This window comes from Trachypithecus francoisi, unplaced genomic scaffold, assembly GCF_009764315.1.
Source record: "Trachypithecus francoisi isolate TF-2019V2 unplaced genomic scaffold, Tfra_2.0 Lachesis_group19, whole genome shotgun sequence".
In the NCBI taxonomy this organism is placed as follows: Eukaryota; Metazoa; Chordata; class Mammalia; order Primates; family Cercopithecidae; genus Trachypithecus; species Trachypithecus francoisi.
Genome location: NW_022681464.1, coordinates 13,808,725 through 13,828,644, shown reverse-complemented (window position 1 = coordinate 13,828,644; position 19,920 = coordinate 13,808,725). Strand labels below are relative to the sequence as shown.

General features: G+C 35.5%; 1 protein-coding gene across 3 annotated transcripts in view; it reads left to right on the top strand.

Moving 5' to 3' along the window:
- The window catches only part of PIK3C3 (phosphatidylinositol 3-kinase catalytic subunit type 3), a 131,908-nt gene that overhangs the window by 10,526 nt on the left and 101,462 nt on the right, over positions 1-19,920 (top strand). For all 3 annotated transcript variants that reach the window (XR_004429181.1, XM_033177880.1, XM_033177881.1), the window contains one exon: positions 4,003-4,132. Coding sequence is in view for 2 of the 3 variants with exons in the window: in XM_033177880.1 (XP_033033771.1) it covers positions 4,003-4,132 (130 nt within the window). In the remaining variant the exon portion in view is untranslated. The remainder of the gene's footprint in view (positions 1-4,002; positions 4,133-19,920) is intronic.

Genomic DNA, 19,920 nt, shown 5'->3' with positions numbered 1-19,920 from the left:
GAGTAGCTGGGATTACAGGCACCTGCCACCACGCCCAGCTCATTTTTGTATTTTTGGTAGAGGTAGGGTTTCACCATGTTGGCCAGGCTGATCTTAAACTCCTGACCTCAGGTGATCCGCCTGCCTCGCCCTCCCAACGTGCTGGAATTACAAGCGTGAGCCACCGCACCTGGCCTATTGTTCTTGACTTCATATTTTTATTTAACCCAACTTACTTTTTTTAAACTTCTACTTATTTTAAAAGAAAAACATGATATCCCTGTTGTACATGGAAAACAGGTATTATTTAACATTAGTGGGTAATAGTAAGACTAAATATAATGTCTATGCTATTAAATTTTAGAAATTAAAGCAAAAGAATCCCTAGTGAATACACATGCTATGAAATTCATTTGATTTGCAAAATATGCATACAATATCTGCAAAAAAAGTCCTTTAATTAGAATGGTTCTGTTTTCCATAGTCAAATATACACAGGATATTCAGCTCACTCTCAGCTTAAGGTGAAGATCAGGCTTTACATCATTTTCATTTTTAATCAGTTCAACTCGTATATAGTTGTAGGCAGTTATCCAAACATAACTAACATAATGTAAGATTTTAATACAGGTCTAAGGTATTTTGAGGGGGTGGAGTGAAAAAAGACTAAATCACCAACTTGTATTCCCCCTGTGCTGGCACTTGTACTGACCTTCACCTCAGAAGAAGGAATTCTAAGAAACTCTATGAAATTAAAACAACTTTTTTTTTCCTCTCTGTCCTGCAGCCTTGCCCTGCGGGTGAGCTGCCTTGCATTGAAGAAAAGCCAGGCATTCCCTAGTCCTCAGCAGCTACAGGTCTTCTTGTGCAGCTTTAATTTGTGAAAGATGATGTTCAGGATGTTCCTGGTGCTACAGCAGAGTGCAGACATCTCCTTGTGCTGCTGGCTCACAGCTACTTCCCTGCATGGTGCTGCCATCCAGGGAGACAGGGCAATATGAATATTCTGGGTGGTCTCAGCAGGAAGCACGTGCAGATTTTCTTCCACCTGTCCTCAAAAACCATGCCATGTGCTACCATTCTTGTAACTTAGGGAAATGCTGCCTTAAACCATAGTTTCCTCAGATGTTTCTTATGCAGTGAAATAACGCCAGCTGTCCCTCGCCTTTTCCCTTAAAGGGTTCTCACGTGTACTTAGTACTGTTAAATTGATCCTCAAGACATCTAGTATTGTAGTATTGGTAATCTTGTGACTATCAGCTCTTGCTGTTTGCTAATATCTGTTTTGTTTACGTGAGTCAGTGTGAGGCAGAGCTTCTTGGAGAATAGTCTAATAAATAAATTGAAAGACTGATTTGTTAGGGATAAGGCTAGAATAATGTATCATCATTAATTTGAAAGCCTAGCTTGTGAAATTTCAAAGTAGCTAAAGAATGGATTGATTGTTAGGTTGAACTGGCAAAGAACCACACGCAAGCTGCGGGTTTCTCTTGCAGTTGTTTTTTCTAAATGTGAATCCTGGAAGTCAAGGCAGTTGGTGCTGTAGTAGCTTGGCGCTGCAAGCTGGAATATCAACAGCAGCTGTTGCTGGGGCCTCTGCTGGAGTCAGAAGGAGATCCTGCTGTGCTGTTTCTTCTGTCTTGCCTGTTTGGCTTAATTTCCCAAGTGGACACGATGCTCTGAGCATCTTCTGCCTTGCCACCTGGAGGCTGTGTAACTCTCTGCAAAGTTCTATTAGTGTCAAAAGAAAGTAATATGTTCACTTGTTCATTTGAGTCACTTGGCATCACCCATACCCTCCACGTCCGCTATCCGTAAATCTCGTCTCTAGCTCCATCCCAAGGCACCTAAATCATTTAGTAAACTGACTTCTTGCCAAATGTGCTTATTTTTGATTTAGTTAAGTTCAGCCAGCCAAAGTATTCACTGGGGGTTGGGAAGGTAGAGAGAAGGAAGGGAAGCCTTCTGCTATTTCTGAAGGTACATTTAAGGATATTTATTTAAAGTGATATTATCTCACTGTACATAGTTCCTTAGAGACCGCTCTAAGCAGGACTGCTTAATGTTGAATCTATATCTCAGTTGAAAGAGAAGGAAAATTAAAAGAGGCATGTATATGTGTGTTTTTTGTACTATAACTTACTTTTGATGTTTAACATGATAAATAAATATTGAGAATTTTGATTCATCACAGCCAGTTGATGCATTTTGTATGGGCCCATAAGGTAAGCTTTTGCAAATACAGTTACTAGAATTACCTGGTTTATTGCCAACTTTAGAGACCTTTTAACAGACACGGTCTTTGATCTTATTGTGCTCATGAGTTTGTAACTATCTTTTATAGTTCCCAATCTAAATGTTTATGGCATCATTACTTATACACATTATATAATGTTTAGTGAAAATCTTTATTACCTTAGGAAAATCTATGAAGAAATTTTTTATTAGCCAGAACATTATAATAATGATTTGAAAAAAATTATGTAAACCATTAGCAGTTAAGGAGACAATTTATTTTATTTTTTTTTTAATTTTGAGACAGGGTGTCACTTTCTCACCCAGGCAGGAGTACAGTGGTGCAAACATGGTTCACTATAGCCTCGTCCTCCCAGGCTCAAGCAATTCTCCTGCCTCAGCCCCCCAAAAACTACAGGCATGTACCACTGCACCCAGCTAATTTTAGTTTTTTTTTTTGGAGAGACGGGGTTTCGCCATATTGCCCAGGCTGGTCTCAAACTCTTGAGCCCAAGTGGTCTACCTGCCTCAGCCTCTTAAAGTGTTGAAATTACAGGTATGAGCCACTGTGCCCAGCCTGTACTTTGTTTTTTTAAAAAAGTATTAAATGTGAAAGTGTATGAAATGCTTTAGGTTTACCTGTTCATCTACACACACTTAGAGGTTTTTTCTTTCTGTTGCAATTTCTGTAGTCTTTTTATTTCTAAGAGTAAGAAATAACTTATTGAGCTTTGAGTAGATGCTGTTTGAGTAGACTTTATGTTTGAAAATTCTTGTTCAAAAATATTTTTTAAAAAAGAAAACACATTAATAGAAGAACATCTTTGACCTCCCCATCAGAAAGAAACATGGAAACTTGGCAGCAGCATAATTAAAGCGCATAGTTGTCTAAAGGTCTTATGAGTTTGTTTAATCTTTATATCTTCTTGGTAGCTTTTTGACAAAAACAGTACAAAGGTTATATATTATTTCACTTTGAAGCAGGATAAGCAAGCTTAGGCTGAATTCTGGCTATATGCTAAATTTTGATTTATAGACATGGGAAATGTTTTTGTGTGAATCTACTATTGTATTCACTTTTAGAACATGCCTTTTATGGAAAATAAAAGAGAAAAAACAATTTGTACAGCAAAAAAACTAGTAATAGCTAACATTTATTGACTACTTACCATAGGCCAGTCACTGTTCTAATGACTTTTTACTTGTACTGATTTATTTAATTTTTCCAGTAACCTTGTGGGATACAAGTCCTTTTATCCTATTTTATAAAAGAGGAAACTGAGGTACAGGGAGGTTTAAGTAGTTTACCCTAGGGTTATGTGGGTAATAGCACAGCTGTGATTCAAGTACAGGCAGTTTGACTATATAGTCTACTGTAATGTCATTTAAAGAAAACAGTTATGTAATTATTTAAATTTTGATTTTAGTCATTGTAAATGTGACATTCTTCAATTGGTTAGAAGTTTGATCTCTGTTATTCCTCAGATCTTCACCAAAGGGATGAAATGTGTGTGCTCATTTCTCATCCTTCTCTCCTTCCACTCTATGTGTAGAATTCTCTGTCATAGTTCTGACTGCTTGGAGGAGAAGAGAATGGCATGTACAAAGCAGTGTGACATGGATTTTAGTTGCTTGGTTAATTGCTTTACATTCCACTGGGGGCTTAAAGCTTGGCAGTGGAGATACACATTTCCATGTGTAGAATTCTCTTTATTTTTAGGAATCTAAAATTTCCTGTAATGAACTGTATTAATTTACTTCTACCCTGAACATTGTCTTTTTCCCTAGCATGTTTCGCCAAGGGATGCATGACTTGAAAGTCTGGCCTAATGTAGAAGCAGATGGATCAGAACCCACAAAAACTCCTGGCAGAACAAGTAGCACTCTCTCAGAAGATCAGATGAGCCGCCTTGCCAAGGTAAAAAAAGTCATTTGGAACAGGTGCAAAGCTCTAACTGATGTCTATTGTAGTATATATACTTTGACATTATGAATTCTGTCAGATTTTTTAAAAATCTAAATCTAATGTTTAAATAATTGTTTTATTGAGATATAATTTACATACCATAAAATTCACCCTTGGAAAGCATACAGTCTGATGGTTTAGTAAATTTACAGACTTGTGTAATCATCACCACTATATAATTTTAGTATATTTTCATCACCCCTCAAAGAAACCATGCGCCATTAACAGTCACTCCCATTTCCTCCTCCCTGCAGTTAGTTCCAGGCAACTACTAATCTACTTACTATCTCTATGGGTTTGCCTGTTCTGGAAATTTCATATAAATGGAATCATACAATACGTGATCTTGTGTCCGGAAATCTGTCAGGTTTGAAAATGTGGAGGGTTGGTGACATTTTCAAGATGACCACCCACTTTTTCTGGTGACATAGCCTTAAAGTTGTAAGTGTAACATGCTAGAGAAGCTTATGCCATTTGGAAGTGAAGATGACTTATACAATTAACTATAAAGTTTCTTTGTACGCGGATGAAATTATTACCTTTTTCTTTCAAAGTTGTTTTAATCAAGTGTTTTCACTTAGAAATATAAAAACTAAACTCTATTCTGTGCAAAAATTGCAACACTGTCATTTATTTTGTGAACCTCCTTTCACAAAGCACTGTGTTAGATTACTGTTTAAGGATCCTTTTGCAGTTACCTGGTTAGGACACTTTCTTGTAATTATTAGATGTACTTTTCTTTTGCAGTCTTATTAGTAGGAGTGCCTCTTTAATGTCTGGAGGAAGTTTTGATGCTAAGCTTTTAACAGCTTGTTGCCTTTACTCACATATAGAAAAAATCTTCAAGAATAAGTACTTGAGTTGGCTAGGCTTTGTGCTTCAACAAATAATTTTTGTGAAGTTCAATTTGTCTTTTTGTATTGCTCTTTTAAGGAAGAATGATGTCGTAGCAACCTGATAACTGTATTGACCAATATACTATTGTCTACTTCTCCCATCCATAATTAAATAAAATTTAATATTCATTTCTTCTACTCATTCTGAGAGTTTGTATGCATTCTAACATGGGATGTAGGAAAGGTCTCAAGCTTTTCATATGTGTACCTTGAAGACTTTATCTTAGTGGTGATCTTTCATTTGAGCTACTCTCTGTCCCTTTTACAATCCTTGAATAGTTAATATAAGTTTTATTAGAATCAATTCATTTATAGCTTGTGGATCACTATAATATGAAAAAGGTTGAATTAAAAAAGAATAAAAAGTAATATTTTAAAAAAGCTCTCAGATTGTCCTTTAAGAGTAGCCATTATGATTCATATTGTAGGTGAAATTTTAAGTCTGAGGGGGAATGGCCAGAGTCAAGAAATATAAAACTTTATAGTTGCACAACGTAACTACATTGTTTCTCTGTTAAACACATTATTTAGGCTTCTGTTCACAGGTTTCTAATTTTTTTCCCTAATTATTTTTGATGGAAGGTTTAAAAAATAATTTTTGTAACAACTGACATTTTTCAGGCTTCCGTATATGGAGTATAATCATTGGAATTAGTCCCAGTTGGACTTCTGGTTTTTTAATGTAGCACAACATTAATAGTATATGTTTCTCATTTTAATCTTTTGAATTTTATAGAAAAAAATGTGACTTAATAATGATCACCTTTTTTATGATTGAAACAGTAACTCTTAATACTTGTTCATATTTTTCTTTTAGTTACTTGTGCACCTTAGCAACTCTAAAAATGATGACTAAGCATGTGCAGAGCTCAGTGAGGTGTAGGAAAGAAGTCTTCTTAATGTTTTTGTTAATTGGTAACAATCATCACCAGTCTAAATTCTTTATATTAGAGTATTCCAAGTGGATTCTGCTTTTTCAAGAGGTAGTTATTAAAATTTATGTGCTGTTTGTATTGTTCAGAATGGTTAGCAGTTTTCAGGTAAGTTTTTATTGGTTTGTAAAATGAGAATAAAAATTAATGAGAGTGAGCAGCTTATAGTCCTCCTGATAATAATTGGAGCCTAGCTATTTCCACATCCTTTCATCCCTAATAGAACTGTACTTTTAACTTCTGAATGGAGTAGAGACATCTGAGCTTGCTGTGCTGTGACAGCTTGCATTAGTATTAACTTATGTTCCCCAAAGACGAAACAGAAACTATCAAAATGAGTAATTACTTTTTTAAAGGGGAAAAAGGCATCCTGTTTGTAGCATTGTTAAAGAATTACTCCCTCTTTAAAGGAAGCTCTTTTTATTTCTTGACGTATTGGGCTAACTCGATAGTCCCTTCTTTTTAATATAGTTGCTTGTGGTTTTTGAGGTTTCAGAACTGTTATCTATCCCAGCTGCTATTGAAGAGAAATGTGTTTTAAAAATGATGTCTTAAGATTTGACAAAATTGGAAGGTTGGGCACTTGGAAACACATTTTAGTGGGAAGAGCAGTGTACTGTGAGTCAGAGTTTTGGCCATTCTACTAACTTGAGGAAAATAATTTTTTAAGTTTGCAAAATCAGATGTTTAGAATGGATGAATGATTTTTATGGTCTCATGTAGCTCTTTATATTTAATTGATTCTAAAAGTACTGATATAGGAAATAATTGGGATTATCTACCTGGGTTTTATAGTTATTATCTTAGTAGAGAATAAAATCGTGGTTATTAATTTGCAACTTTGAATGTATTATTTTCAGGTCATTCCTTTTTTTCTGCAACGTGTATGCCTAGGGTAAAGTGTTACATAGGGCTTGCCTAATGTGAATAATGGGGCTTTGCTCTTAATTTTGTTGTTTGATTAGTGCTTGCTTCGTACATTTTTAGACAGACTTCCTGAAAAACAACTCTTCCTCACCTAAAACATGGTCCTGCCTTATACTTGAGAAAATATATTTGATACTTCTATGGTCTTAATTTACTCTCTTACTAGGGAGTAGGAGAGTAAGTAAAGTAAATTAATTTAGTTAATTTACTGACTTACCAGAGGGAGTATACTTTGGTACTTACATTCTTAAAATTATATCCTTAACTTAGAATTATTTTGACTAAATGTATTATTATTATACTTACATTCTTAAAATTATGCTTAGATACTTAAATTGTTCTTAGAGTTGTGCCACAGTAGTGCCAGCTGTCTTTCACTCTTTCTTTTTCTGATTACACATTTTAAAAAATTGTTCAGTTAGATTGTCACTCTCTTTCTCAAAACATTTTGAAATTGTGTTAGGTATAATAAACTTTTAAACATGGGAAAGTGTTTGTACGCTCCCTTTTTCCATTTTCATACAGAAGGAACAGAGATGGTAGATGTAATGTCTGTTTTTCTCACGCTACCATTTTAAGAAAAGAAATTAGTATTCAAATATATGAGGATTAAGTATGGTTTATTTCTTGTTGCACTTTTATTTTCCATCCAGTGAATTTACCATGATTGTTTCTAATTTTTGAGAAGACAGTTGACTTAAGACTAAAAAGGTATACATAAATCTTAATAATAGCAAAACAGTTTTACTGTGCATGGTATCCATGAGCCTAAATAAGTAGCATAGTAACAGTCTTCAAACTGCAGTATAAGAAAGTTTAGTCACTTACAGAACTACTTCAGTCTTGGTTATCTAGGGATAATGGACAACAGGACTGTGAAATGAAGATTAACTATTTAATGGCCTGTGAAAAGACAGTGTTAGATAATTATTGAGCAAAGAACTTCCACTACAAGCCAGACTTAACCCTCTTCTGATTTATTGCTCACCTATTACAGTTGAATTCCGACTACAGTATGAATAGCTGAAGTTTAAAAACCTGCTTTTCAAGTTTGACAATTTTTAAAAGTCCAGTCCTTTCAGAATGAGTTTAGCGGAATTAACCTTTCTCATGATTTTACATGATCTTGTGAACATGCCTAATTTTGCTTTAAGGAAAAATGAGTATGAAAAAAGGAAGCAAAACCGCTTTCCTTAATTTAATTCTTACTTCTTAGACTTTTATTAGGAAACAGAAAGAAATGAATATATTTAAATAAACTATCACCCCCCCCACCACCTGCCCCATTTTCTTCTTTTTCCCATTTCTGAGTTTCCCCAACTAATTTTTAGTAATACGGTGTCTTTCCGTTTGAATTCATTTGTAAAAATAATAAAAGACCAGACTTCTGGAGCATTTATTAAACTTTCATTGTCCATGACCCAGGCTTTTAGTGGTTGTGGGCCTGGAACAAATTTACCCATTGTTCCTTCCCATCTGCTCTGTTTCTCAGCCTGTCCTGTTGTCAGAGTTTTATGACTAGAATGCATATCCACCTGGGATTTGGATGTGACTACCAAGCTTTAGTGTTTGATTTATATTTGAATCCATGTCTTTAGACATGAAAGGTTAGTGCAAAAACATGCTTCTCCACGGTCTGCTTTTCATTTTAGCAGCTCTGCTTGATGCCTTTGGAATGAGCCTCAGTTTCTGTCAATTTGATTAAGAGGAGGCAAAGAGAAAGGAACGATTAGATGAAACATGCGTTGGGTCTGTGTGACACAGATAGGTATGGGAATGTTGTTGAGTAGAATATAGAGGTGAACACTGTTGCAGGGAAGATGTGGTAAGATGTGGTGGTGGTTCAGGCTGAACCACAGGGTGCCTGTGTGGAGTCACTGTGGGTCCAGGGTCCAGACCTCAGGTTTAAATAGGAGCTGGATTTTTTAAGTTCATTTAGAAATTGTTGCTTGAGAATAGGTTCATGCCAACCACTTCTAAGAGTCATTTATAATCTGGAGTTGCAGTGTCTAATATGACAGCCACAAGTCACATGTAGCAATTTAGATTTGGGTTAATTAAAATTAAATAACATTAAAAATCCAGTTGTTCTGTCACTTTAACCACATTTCAAATGCTCAGATGCCCCTTGTGGCTAGAAGACATCTGTGGGATAGTGCACATGTAGAACGTTTCCATTATTGACAAAAGTTCTACTGACAGCACTGATCTAGAGTGCCAATTTACAAATTTGTAGGGGGTGAGTACGTCTTTCTGGTAACCATATTACTTGTGCCTGCTATCTAGGACATCACATTTCAAGGTACTTTGGAAATGTAAGTAGTCTTCATGATATTGTTGATTTCTTAGTTAACCATGAAGCAGCTGGAAAGGTTACTGAGATATTTTTCTCAGTTTTGGGAAATCTAAAAAAGCCTTTTTTTTTTTTTTTTTTTGTGATGGAGTCTCGCTCTGTCACCCAGCTTGGAGTGCAGTGGTGTGCGATCTTGGCTCACTACAACCTCCGCCTCCCAAGTTCACTCCATTTTCCTGCCTCAGCCTCCCAATTAGCTGGAACTACAGGCACCCACCACCATGCCCGGCTAATTTTTTTGTATTTTATTTTATTTATGTATTTATTTTTATTATTATACTTTAAGTTCTAGGGTTCATGTGCGCAACGTGCAGGTTTGTTGCATATGTATACATGTGCCATGTTGGTGTGCTGCACTCATTAACTCATCATTTACATTAGGTATATCTCCTAATGCTGTCCCTCCCCCCTCCTCCCACCCCACAACAGGCCCCGGTGTGTGATATTCCCCTTCCGGTGTCCAAGTGTTCTCATTGTTCAGTTCCCACCTATGAGTGAGAACATGGGGTTTGGTTTTCTGTCCTTGGAATAGTTTGCTGAGAATGGTTTTCAGCTTCATCCATGTCCCTACAAAGGACATGAACTCATCCTTTTTTATGGCTACATAGTATTCCATGGTGTATATGTGCCATATTTTCTTAATCCATTCTATCATTGATGGGCATTTGGGTTGGTTCCAAGTCTTTGCTATTGTGAATAGTGCCACAATAAACATACGTGTGCATGTATCTTTATAGCAGCATGATTTATAATCCTTTGGGTATATACCCAGTAATGGGATGGCATACATCTTTCACCCTCTGATCTTTGACAAACCTGACAAAAACAAGAAATGGGGAAAGGATTCCCTATTTAATAAATGGTGCTGGGAAAACTGGCTAGCCATATGTAGAAAGCTGAAACTGGATCCCTTCCTTACACCTTATACAAAAATTAATTCAAGATGGATTAAAGACTTAAATGTTAGACCTAAAACCATAAAAACTCTAGAAGAAAACCTAGGCAATACCATTCAGGACATAGGCATGGGCAAGGGCTTCATGTCTAAAACACCAAAAGCAATGGCAACAAAAGCAAAAATTGACAAATGGGATCTAATTAAACTAAAGAGCTTCTGCATATCAAAAGAAACTACCGTCAGAGTGAACAGGCAACCTACAAAATAGGAGAAAATTTTTACAATCTACCCATCTGACAAAGGGCTAATATCCAGAATCTACAAAGAACTTAAACAAGTTTACAAGAAAAACTCAACCCCATCAAAAAGTGGGCGAAGGATATGAACAGACAGTTCTCAAAAGAAGACATTTATGCAGCCAACAGATACATGAAAAAATGCTCATCATCACTGGCCATCAGAGAAATGCAAATCAAAACCACAATGAGATACCATCTCACACCAGTTAGAAAGGCGATCATTAAAAAGTCAGGAAACAACAGGTGCTGGAGAGGATGTGGAGAAATAGGAACACTTTCACACTGTTGGTGGGACTGTAAACTAGTTCAACCATTGTGCAAGACAGTGTGGCGATTCTTCAAGGATCTAGATTGTTTTGTATTTTTAGTAGAGACGGCGCTTCACCGTGTTAGCCAGGATGGTCTCTATCTCCTGACCTCGTGATCCGCCTGCCTCGGCCTCCCAAAGTGCTGGGATTACAGGCATGAGCCACACCCCCTGGCCAAAAGGACTTTCTTTATAGTATCCTTTTAATTTAAATTTACTTGAATATGCTGGTTGTACTGCATCTTTTGAATAAACATTGACAGATTATCACAGTCACAAAATAATCCATGAAAATCAAGATTAAGTTAGCAAGGAATTTTCTAGTCACGTAATTAATTTTCTAAAGTGGGATTAAAGTAGTTTGACCCACTATAATATTTACCCTTGAAAGAAAGTATTTTGCATTAATCCATTACATCAGATGGGTACTTGTCCTAAAGCACTGGTTAGAGGAGCCCTGAGATTTTAGTTTTTTGTACACGTATAAGTCTTTTATCTTCACCGTTGTCAAAGGCACACTTCTAAATGTTGAAGACCAAAAAAAGAAAAAAACTGTGTTACTAAGTTCCCGATGTCATTGTTGTTAGTGTTATTGTGACTAATAATAGTAACTACATTTATAATCACTTTGCATATGTAAAGTGCTTTAATATCAACAAAACCTCTTAGCATAGATTGCAAACTAAAATAGAGAAGGGATTAAGATCATGGCTTTAGAGACCATTTTTTATTCAAATCCCAGCTGTGATCTTGAACTAGCTACTTAACCTTTACCAAGTCATGAAATCCTCTTCTGTAAAGTAGGAATAGTAGTTATATCTATTTTTGGAGATTATTGTGAAGACTAAGTGTAAATGATAAAATATTTAAAGGATTTAGCATACTGCTCAGCAAATACCGAGCACTAATAAATGTTAGCTGTTGTTATTACTTTTTTACTTGCTTTTATTTGATTCTGAGAAGTGTAGGATTAGGACTTATACACTATATTGTTTTTAAATTCATGAAAAGATGAAAGCATAGAGAAGTTAAGCTGTTTATTTGTGGTTACATATTTGGTAACTTGCAGAATCAGCACCTAAAACCACGTCTTTAAATTCTTTGTGGAAATCTCTTTCCAAAATAAGTATCAGTGACATATGCTTAAGATTTAAGGATTGAGAAGAATGTGTTTGCATGAAGAGTGTATTGTTCTTATTTAGAAGATTAAAATTGAAAACAGGAGAAAAGGTAACTAGAATATGAAGCAATGTCTACAGTGCAGGTCCTCAAGTATGGCATAAAAGGTGATGCCCATTAAGTCAGTAAACAGTGACCTGCCTATGGTAAGCACCCATTACATATTTGTGCTATGAAACAATTGGAGTTATGAATGATGTATGGCTTTAGTTGTTACTAATACATACTTTAAAAGCAATGAAAAAAAAACAGTAGATCTGCCTCAGCCTCCTGAGTAGCTGGGATTACAGGTGCATGCCGCCACACCTGGCTAATTTTTGTAATTTTAATAGAGACAGGGTTTCACCATGTTGGCCAGGCAGGTCTCGAACACCTGACCTCAAGTGATCCACCCACCTTGGCCTCCCAAAGCATTGAAATTACAGGTGTGAGCCACCATGCCTGGGCTAGAAATGGCTATTTTCTTTGTGTGATCACAAAAAATGATGCAGCTAGAAAGTTAGTAATGATGGTAATGACGTCTCATTCATTCAGCTCAGGCTTTTGTCAGATTATTGACTTGATCACAGGATTATTTTTCAGAAGTTTGAGAAAAAAAGGACACTGCTTCTCTAGGCCAATTTTTTGTTTGTTTTTGTTTTTGTTTGTTTGTTTGTTTGGAGACAGGGTCTCGCCCTTTTGCCCAGGCTGGAGTGCAGTGGTGCATTCACAGCTCACTGTAGCCTCAGTCTCCTGGACTCAAGTGATCCTCCCACATCCTCTGGAGGAGCTGGGACTACAGGTGTGCACCACCATGTTCAAATAGTTTCTTTTATATAGAGATGGTGTCTCACTAGGTTGCCCAGGCTGGTCTCAAACTCCTAGGCTCAAGCAGTCCTCCTGTCTCAGCCTCCTAAACTGCTGGGATTACAGGCATGAGCCACCATGCTGGACCTCTAGGCTAATTTACACCACTATAAAAGAAATGATTAATGAAAAGGGAGTAACAGCAATTTTGCAAAGAAGTAAAGATGTTACATTATACTTTGGGATTGCAATTATAATCAAGGAGTGCAATAATGGACCAAGTTAGGGATATGTCAGTTCTCAGAAAGTTTGAGAAAGGCAAGATGTTCCATTGATTTGAGAACCTAAAAAGGAAGATAACCCAAAAGGACCAAGGGGTTCCTTGGTTCCCTTGGTCCCATTCTCAAGGGGACAGTTTGGCATGGACTTAAGAAGGTCTTGGATTGACATTCTAAAGGAAAAATCCCTAAAGATAACAGTATTTTTAAATATTTTTTCTTTCTTTTGAATGCATTAAAAGCACATTGAAGAAGTAGGTCTGTGTTAGACACCGAATTGGTTTAGTTTACTTAGTTGAATCATAATCTTCATCAAAGTGCCCTTCAGCCTAGAAGAGTTAACCAAATAATTTAGCTAAGTAGTAATTGAAAACCAAGATTGTTGAGAAGCGGTAGCATAAAGACACTTACTGATTTATTCAGTTTTCCTAGTCCTGGAAAGTTAACTGTCGGGGTTTTAATATTATGTATTTAAAATTTATGTTTTTATCATAGAACAATTCAAATAGAAAAATACACAGAAGCATGTAATAGATGTCCATGTATTCACTATCAGGATTGAATATATGTTAACATTTTGCCTTGTTTCACATTTAAAAAAAAAAAGATTTAAGAATCACATAAGAAGTTCCCTCTTTTTGTTTAGTTTGTAATTTACTTTTTTAAGAAAAAAGTTAGTTTTTTTATATTTATCCTTGTTAATCTGTATGACTCATGTGCTTCCATTTAAACTGTTATTTATTTTTCCAATGTATGAGTAAATCAGTCTCTCAACTTCAACTTTTTGCTGTTTTTAGTGGGTATAATGTTTAATAGAAACTGGTGATTCTGGAACAGTGTTTTAATAGAAACAGTAGTAGAATCATCCTTGTTTTGTTCCTGAGTTTAATGAGAGTGCTTCTTACATTTAATTCTTTGGTAAGATGTTGGCTATTCTTGGTAAATTTCTTCTTTCAGGTTAAAAAAAAGTCTTCTGTGCCCAGGTGCAGAGGCTCTTGCCTGTAATCCCAGCACTTTTGAGAGGCTGAGGATGGAGGATTGCTTGAGCCCAGGGGTTTGAGACCAACTTGTGCAACATGGCACGACCCCGTCTCTACAAAAAATAACGATAAAAAAAATAAGCTGGGAAAGGTAGCACATGCCCATAGTCCTCCGTACTCTGGAGGCTGAGGTGGGAGGATCGCTTGAACCCAGGAGTATGAAACTGCAGTGATCCTGGGCCAGGGAGTGAGACCCCATATTAAAAAAAAAAAAAAAAAGTCTTCTGTTATTTTTTAAAAGTTTACATGATGAATGAATATTGAAACTTACCCCCCAAAAACAAAAAATTGGGATTCTTTTGATCTTACCTTTTTTCCCTTTTAATTTGACATGTGGAAGAGTTAATAGCTAGGCATGTTGGTGTGCACCTATAGTTTCAGCCACTCAGCTACATGGAAGGCTGAGGCAGGAAGATTGCTTGAGTCTAGGAGTTTGAGACCAGGCTGAGTAACATAAGAGACCCCATCTCTTAAAAAAAAAAAAATTCACATGGCAGGCCTAAGGCTGCTGTCCTTAGAAGGGCCTCCTTGCATGGTTGGCCCTCAGCTGATGTCTGAGAACTGATTTGCTGAAACAGTTCCTAACTGATACAGATGTTTCACTATGTCCAGACTATTTCCACATGTGATTTACAATGAGCACTTGCTTTCTTTCTGGAAGTCTAAAATTTTGGTAGTTGTAAGGCAGAGATTGCCGTTGTGACCAACTCCCAATAAAATCCCTAAACTCTCATTCTGAAATGGGCTTTTTAGAGCTGCATGTTTCCTGCCAGAGATGTGAATATACTTGCATGTTACCTCTGAAAAACTAAGATCAGTAAAGGTTTTGGGTTTAGAGATATGATTTAAGAAGTGATTTTTATTATATACTGGACATCAGTTCTTGTTACAAATTCTATAATGGGTTAGCAACTGGATGATTTCTAAACCTGTACCCATGTAATGACATTTTGTAGTTAGATTTTGGAGAAATGAGAGACATGAAACTAGGGAGGAGGTGTTTTGAAAAACGAAGGCATTATGTTTTATTTTACACTTTTAAGATTAGTAGAACTATCAAAACTGATGAAAGATTTAAATAATAATGAGATACATTATAACTGGGGATGAAGACTGGCGTCAAGATTCCTGAGTTACAGCTCTCACTGTAAGTTACAGCTTATTGAATAAATAGCTATTTCTGTATTTCTGAATATTTTTCATTGTTAAAATGTGGTCAGATCTCCATTGTCTCTGCTGATTATAGGAATCATGCCATTATTATTATTATTCTTTTTAGCTATTCTGAAAAGGAAAATTAACCTCAGAGACTATTTTGTTTATAAATTATAGCAAGTTGATTACCTGTACTTCTTCTGGATTCTGAATACACTTCCACCTTGAATAAATTATGTGAAGTAATGTTCATGAATAAACTGACATTCTGGATCAAATTAATTTAACAGAATAAATTGTTTAGGATGACCTATTAGTAATCTTTTCCCCTTATTATTGTTACATAATTTATTGTTTTCAGACTTTAACACTTAAGTTCCTAAAATTGCTTTCAATTGATTGTATATGTTAGCACTTTTCTTGGGAAGTTGGTATTCTTTGTAAGAAATATCTATACTTGGTTAAGTCTTCACTTGGTTAGGTATATCACATAAAGAAAGTGTCCTTTCTCCATAGCTGAATCACTTAATGATTTAGGTTATAGCTAAAGTAGCTTGATAATCTTCAGTTTTCTGTTTTCTAATCAACTGCCCTTAGTTATGATGTCAACAGTTCATGCAGTGCAATATTAGAGTAGGTATAGTAATTTAGGAGGGTGAATCTATCATCCTTAATGATGTAACCATTACCCCATGTAGGTAAATGAATATACAAAATATATACAGTGTTCTGTTACTATGTATGTATATTATATTTACTTTTTATCCACAATATAAACAGTTCACTTTGGGAGGCTGATGGGGGAGGATAACTTGTGCTCAGGAGTTTGAAGCCAGCCTGGGCAACATGATAAAACCTTGTCTCTATAAATAAAAAAAAACAAAAAACAATTGAGACTTGACCATTTGTAATAATGACTATAGTAAAAATAATTTCATTTTCTCAAAAACAGTAAGAACACCCTTATTTATTTATTATGTCTGAAATAATGTACTTTTATCACTAGGAACAAAATAAAACTTCCATCTTTTAAATGTATGTGTTTTAGAGGAAGAAAACTGGTGTCCTAAAGAGTTGGAGAATACATTTGTTACTTTACAAATGAAAATATAGGATCCTAGATATAACATTTAGGTTGGGCAGAAGTGTCTTACATTTTTTTCTTCCTCAAATGTTTTATAAATGACAAGAACAAACAACAGCATTATGATAAATGCTGAAATTATTCAAGGCTATCGAATTTATTCAGTGATGTCATTGATATCACCAAGTATACCTCTTAGATACAGGATTTTGTATAAATATCTGGTATAGCTTTTATAAACATAGCTTATTGCTTTGATTCTCTGTTGCCATTGAATTGTGTTATAACAAGGTTTTAGGAATATCTCATAAATTTATTTTTAGTGCTACATGGGTAGCATCTTTTTTATTAATCACTTTGGTTTGCTTACTGCTAAGACTGTCAAAACTTTTGGATTTGTCTGGAAACCAATGATAGCAAGTAGACTAAATTAGTTTTTGCCAGTGTAAAATTGAGCCCTAAAACAGTATTGATTTATGTTCTGTAAATCTATTTTCTGTCTTTACAGTTATAGTTTCTACCAGAAAAATAGTAAGACACTTTTAAGGCTAGATTTATCTTCAAGAAGTTTAACTAAAGGAAACTTTTATGAAACAAATACTACTCTTCCTGAATAATAAGATTTACATGTACAGTTTGAAAGTAAAATTGAAGATTTGTGACCAAGACTTCATTAATCAGGAAGATAGAAGAAACTAGAAGAAACTTCTTTGCTTACCAAGAATTAAATACATAAACATATGCAAACTCTCTAACACGCACACGTACACGATTCTTTTTCTAATCTCAGTAGTTCAAATAAATTATCTTATACAACTGCATTTGGTCTGAAGTTATAAATTACTGCATAGCTTGGCCGGGCCTGGTGGCTCACACCTGTAATCCCAGCACTTTTGGAGGCCGAGAAGGGTGGATCATTTGAGGTCAGGAGTTTGAGACCAGCCTGCCCAACATGTTGAAACCCCTTCTCTACTAGACATACAAAAAAAAAATTAGCCAGGCATGGTGGTGCAGGCCTGTAATCCCAGCTACTCAGGAGGCTGAGGCAGGAAAATAGGAAAATCTCTTGAGCCTGGAAGGCGGAGGTTGCGATGAGCCAAGATCACGCCACTGCACTCCAGTCTGGGCAACAGAGTAAGACCCTGTCTCAAAAAAAAAAAAAAGTACTGCATAGTTTATATTTAATTTGAGATGATTATTGTCTTGTTTTTTAAAATAATTACACTTTTTTAGTAATAGAATTCTAGTGCATCATGCGACTATATTAGCAGACAAATAATGGTACTCTGTTCAAATATTTATTAATTTAGCTCAGTTCTATTTTAGACTCAAGAGAGGCATTAGAGTCAAATGAGTTAAGCTATGACCTTTAACTTGAGGGAGTTTAGAGGAACGAGATGGGAGGTAATTGACAAAATGCAACCCTGTGTAATCATATAAAGAGTTACTGGAAAAACAGTTTCTTATATATAGTAGTACCAGACATTATTAAACACCTATTGAAAAATAGTAACATCTTCTAATTTGTATGGTTTTGTAGTTGGATCTAGGTGAAAGGCCCTTGGAAGAAAGTGAGAGAGCAATCATGTTTATACTTGGTTTTTATTTCAGGTGGTTAAGTTAAATTAATGAGATAGGGCTTTATTCTTTGAGATTTTATTATGAAGTAAAATTGCTTTATTTACATTATCTTTATAAAGGCTAATCTTTAGTGGTTTTCCCAACAGAGCTTTCTCCACAATTAATTGTTTCTTAAATTACTTTAGCTTTTGAATGACTGATTTTTTCTTACTACAAAGATAATATACATCTTCTACAGTGGTAGAATATTGTTAAAGCACAAGGAAGACTATGAAAGTCACCCCAATCTACCTACCACTCGAAGATAATCACTGGCACTTTAGTTTATATGCTTTCAGTAAATTAATAAATGTATGTGTGTTGTAGATGAATATGTACATTTATTTTAAAATTAGAATCCTACCATATCTGTGTGTTTAATTGAACCTTGCTTTTACATTTAATGGTATCTCAAAATTGTTCCAAGTTATTTAAGATACTTCTACCACATAATTTGTAAAGGCTGGAGGGTTTTGCATAGTGTGGACAAGTCATAATTGATTTTAGCAGTCTTCTATGGTTGGATATTAAAAATGTTTGAAATTCGTGGTTCGTTTTCTGTTGATTTGAAAAGTGAGGATTATATTTTTAAGTTTTTTTAGACAACTTACTTGATTTGCTCGTATCCTGTATTTCCAAGTTATCAGTCATAAGGTACTACTTTCATATCACTGTTCCAATTTATAGTTACACTTTTAAGTGCTTACTATATTGAATGACTCACTTATGTCCACCTTGATGTTCTGTGAGGGCAGAGAACTTGCTTCTTTTGTTCAACATTCTATACTCATCTCAAGGACAGAGGACACGATGGAAGTTTGTTACTTAATAGCCACAAAGTTACATATATTTGTAGTGAGAATGTATAAGGATTAGGGAAGAGTGACCAAGGGCAGGAATCTTTCTTTTTTCTCTCTCTCTCCAGCTGCCACCTCTTCCCCTGAAGCCCCAAAGCTCTTTGGGTGGAATATCAGAGTATACTTACATTTGTTTTTCATTGTGTCTATCATCCTTTCACATAGAAAGCCTTTCAATAAGTATAAATTGGCGTTGAATGAATAAATGCTAGCTTCTAGTGACCGTTCATAGCTCTTGCACTCAGGAACCTTTTTTGTCTAGTAAAGCAGAGAAGAATGTGGAGCAATGAACTGTGAGTCCTAATGATCATGGGAGTCTGTCTATTTCCAGGGATCACTATCGGCTCCGAAATTTGTCTCCCTGCTGGTCTTATTCTTACACAATGCAGCAAGTTGGCCTACTTTTGGCTCTGTCCTTTATACTTTTATTAGACACCTGCTAATCTGAGACATCTTCCTCAAGCACATCTTTTTGTTCTTCTATTAAATCTGACAATACACAATTAGTACTCCAAGAAGTTTTCCAGGCGTGTTGTTATTTGGATCTCATGGATTCTTTTATTTAAATACCTTTTAAAACTCCTTGCTCTTTAATTCTTGGAGAAGTTAGGGCTAAATTATGCCATTTTTGTGTGTGTGTTTGTGTGTGTGTGTGACAGTGGACTTTTCTTCCAAACTCTTTGTGACTTCCTGTGAATTCTGTAAGAAACCTGTGTTCCTTTAAAAAGAGAGAATGAATTTTTTTTTTTTTTTTTTTTTTTTTTTTTCCTATTTCTTGACTTGTCCCCATCCTAGAATGGGCATCCTAGTGAGGATTATTTCTTCACGGGTAATAGAAACAGATTGGCCCTACTTTTACCGTGCCGCTTAACAGAATGCAGGTTTTCTCTTTGGAAAGATCTAAATCACTGACATTTCAGACCCAAAATGAAATACAAATTGTTATGCCACCTGTGTTTATTGTCCATTTTTGGTCTTTATAGAAGTTCCTGGATTGGGGATAACTAGAAGTTGCTTTGGACTGATGAAAACCTCTCAAGTATATCTACATTGTTATCAGCACCCATAAGAGATGAAGTGACATAGGTTATGGAGTAATTAGAATAGCTGTTACAGCTTACATAGTGCT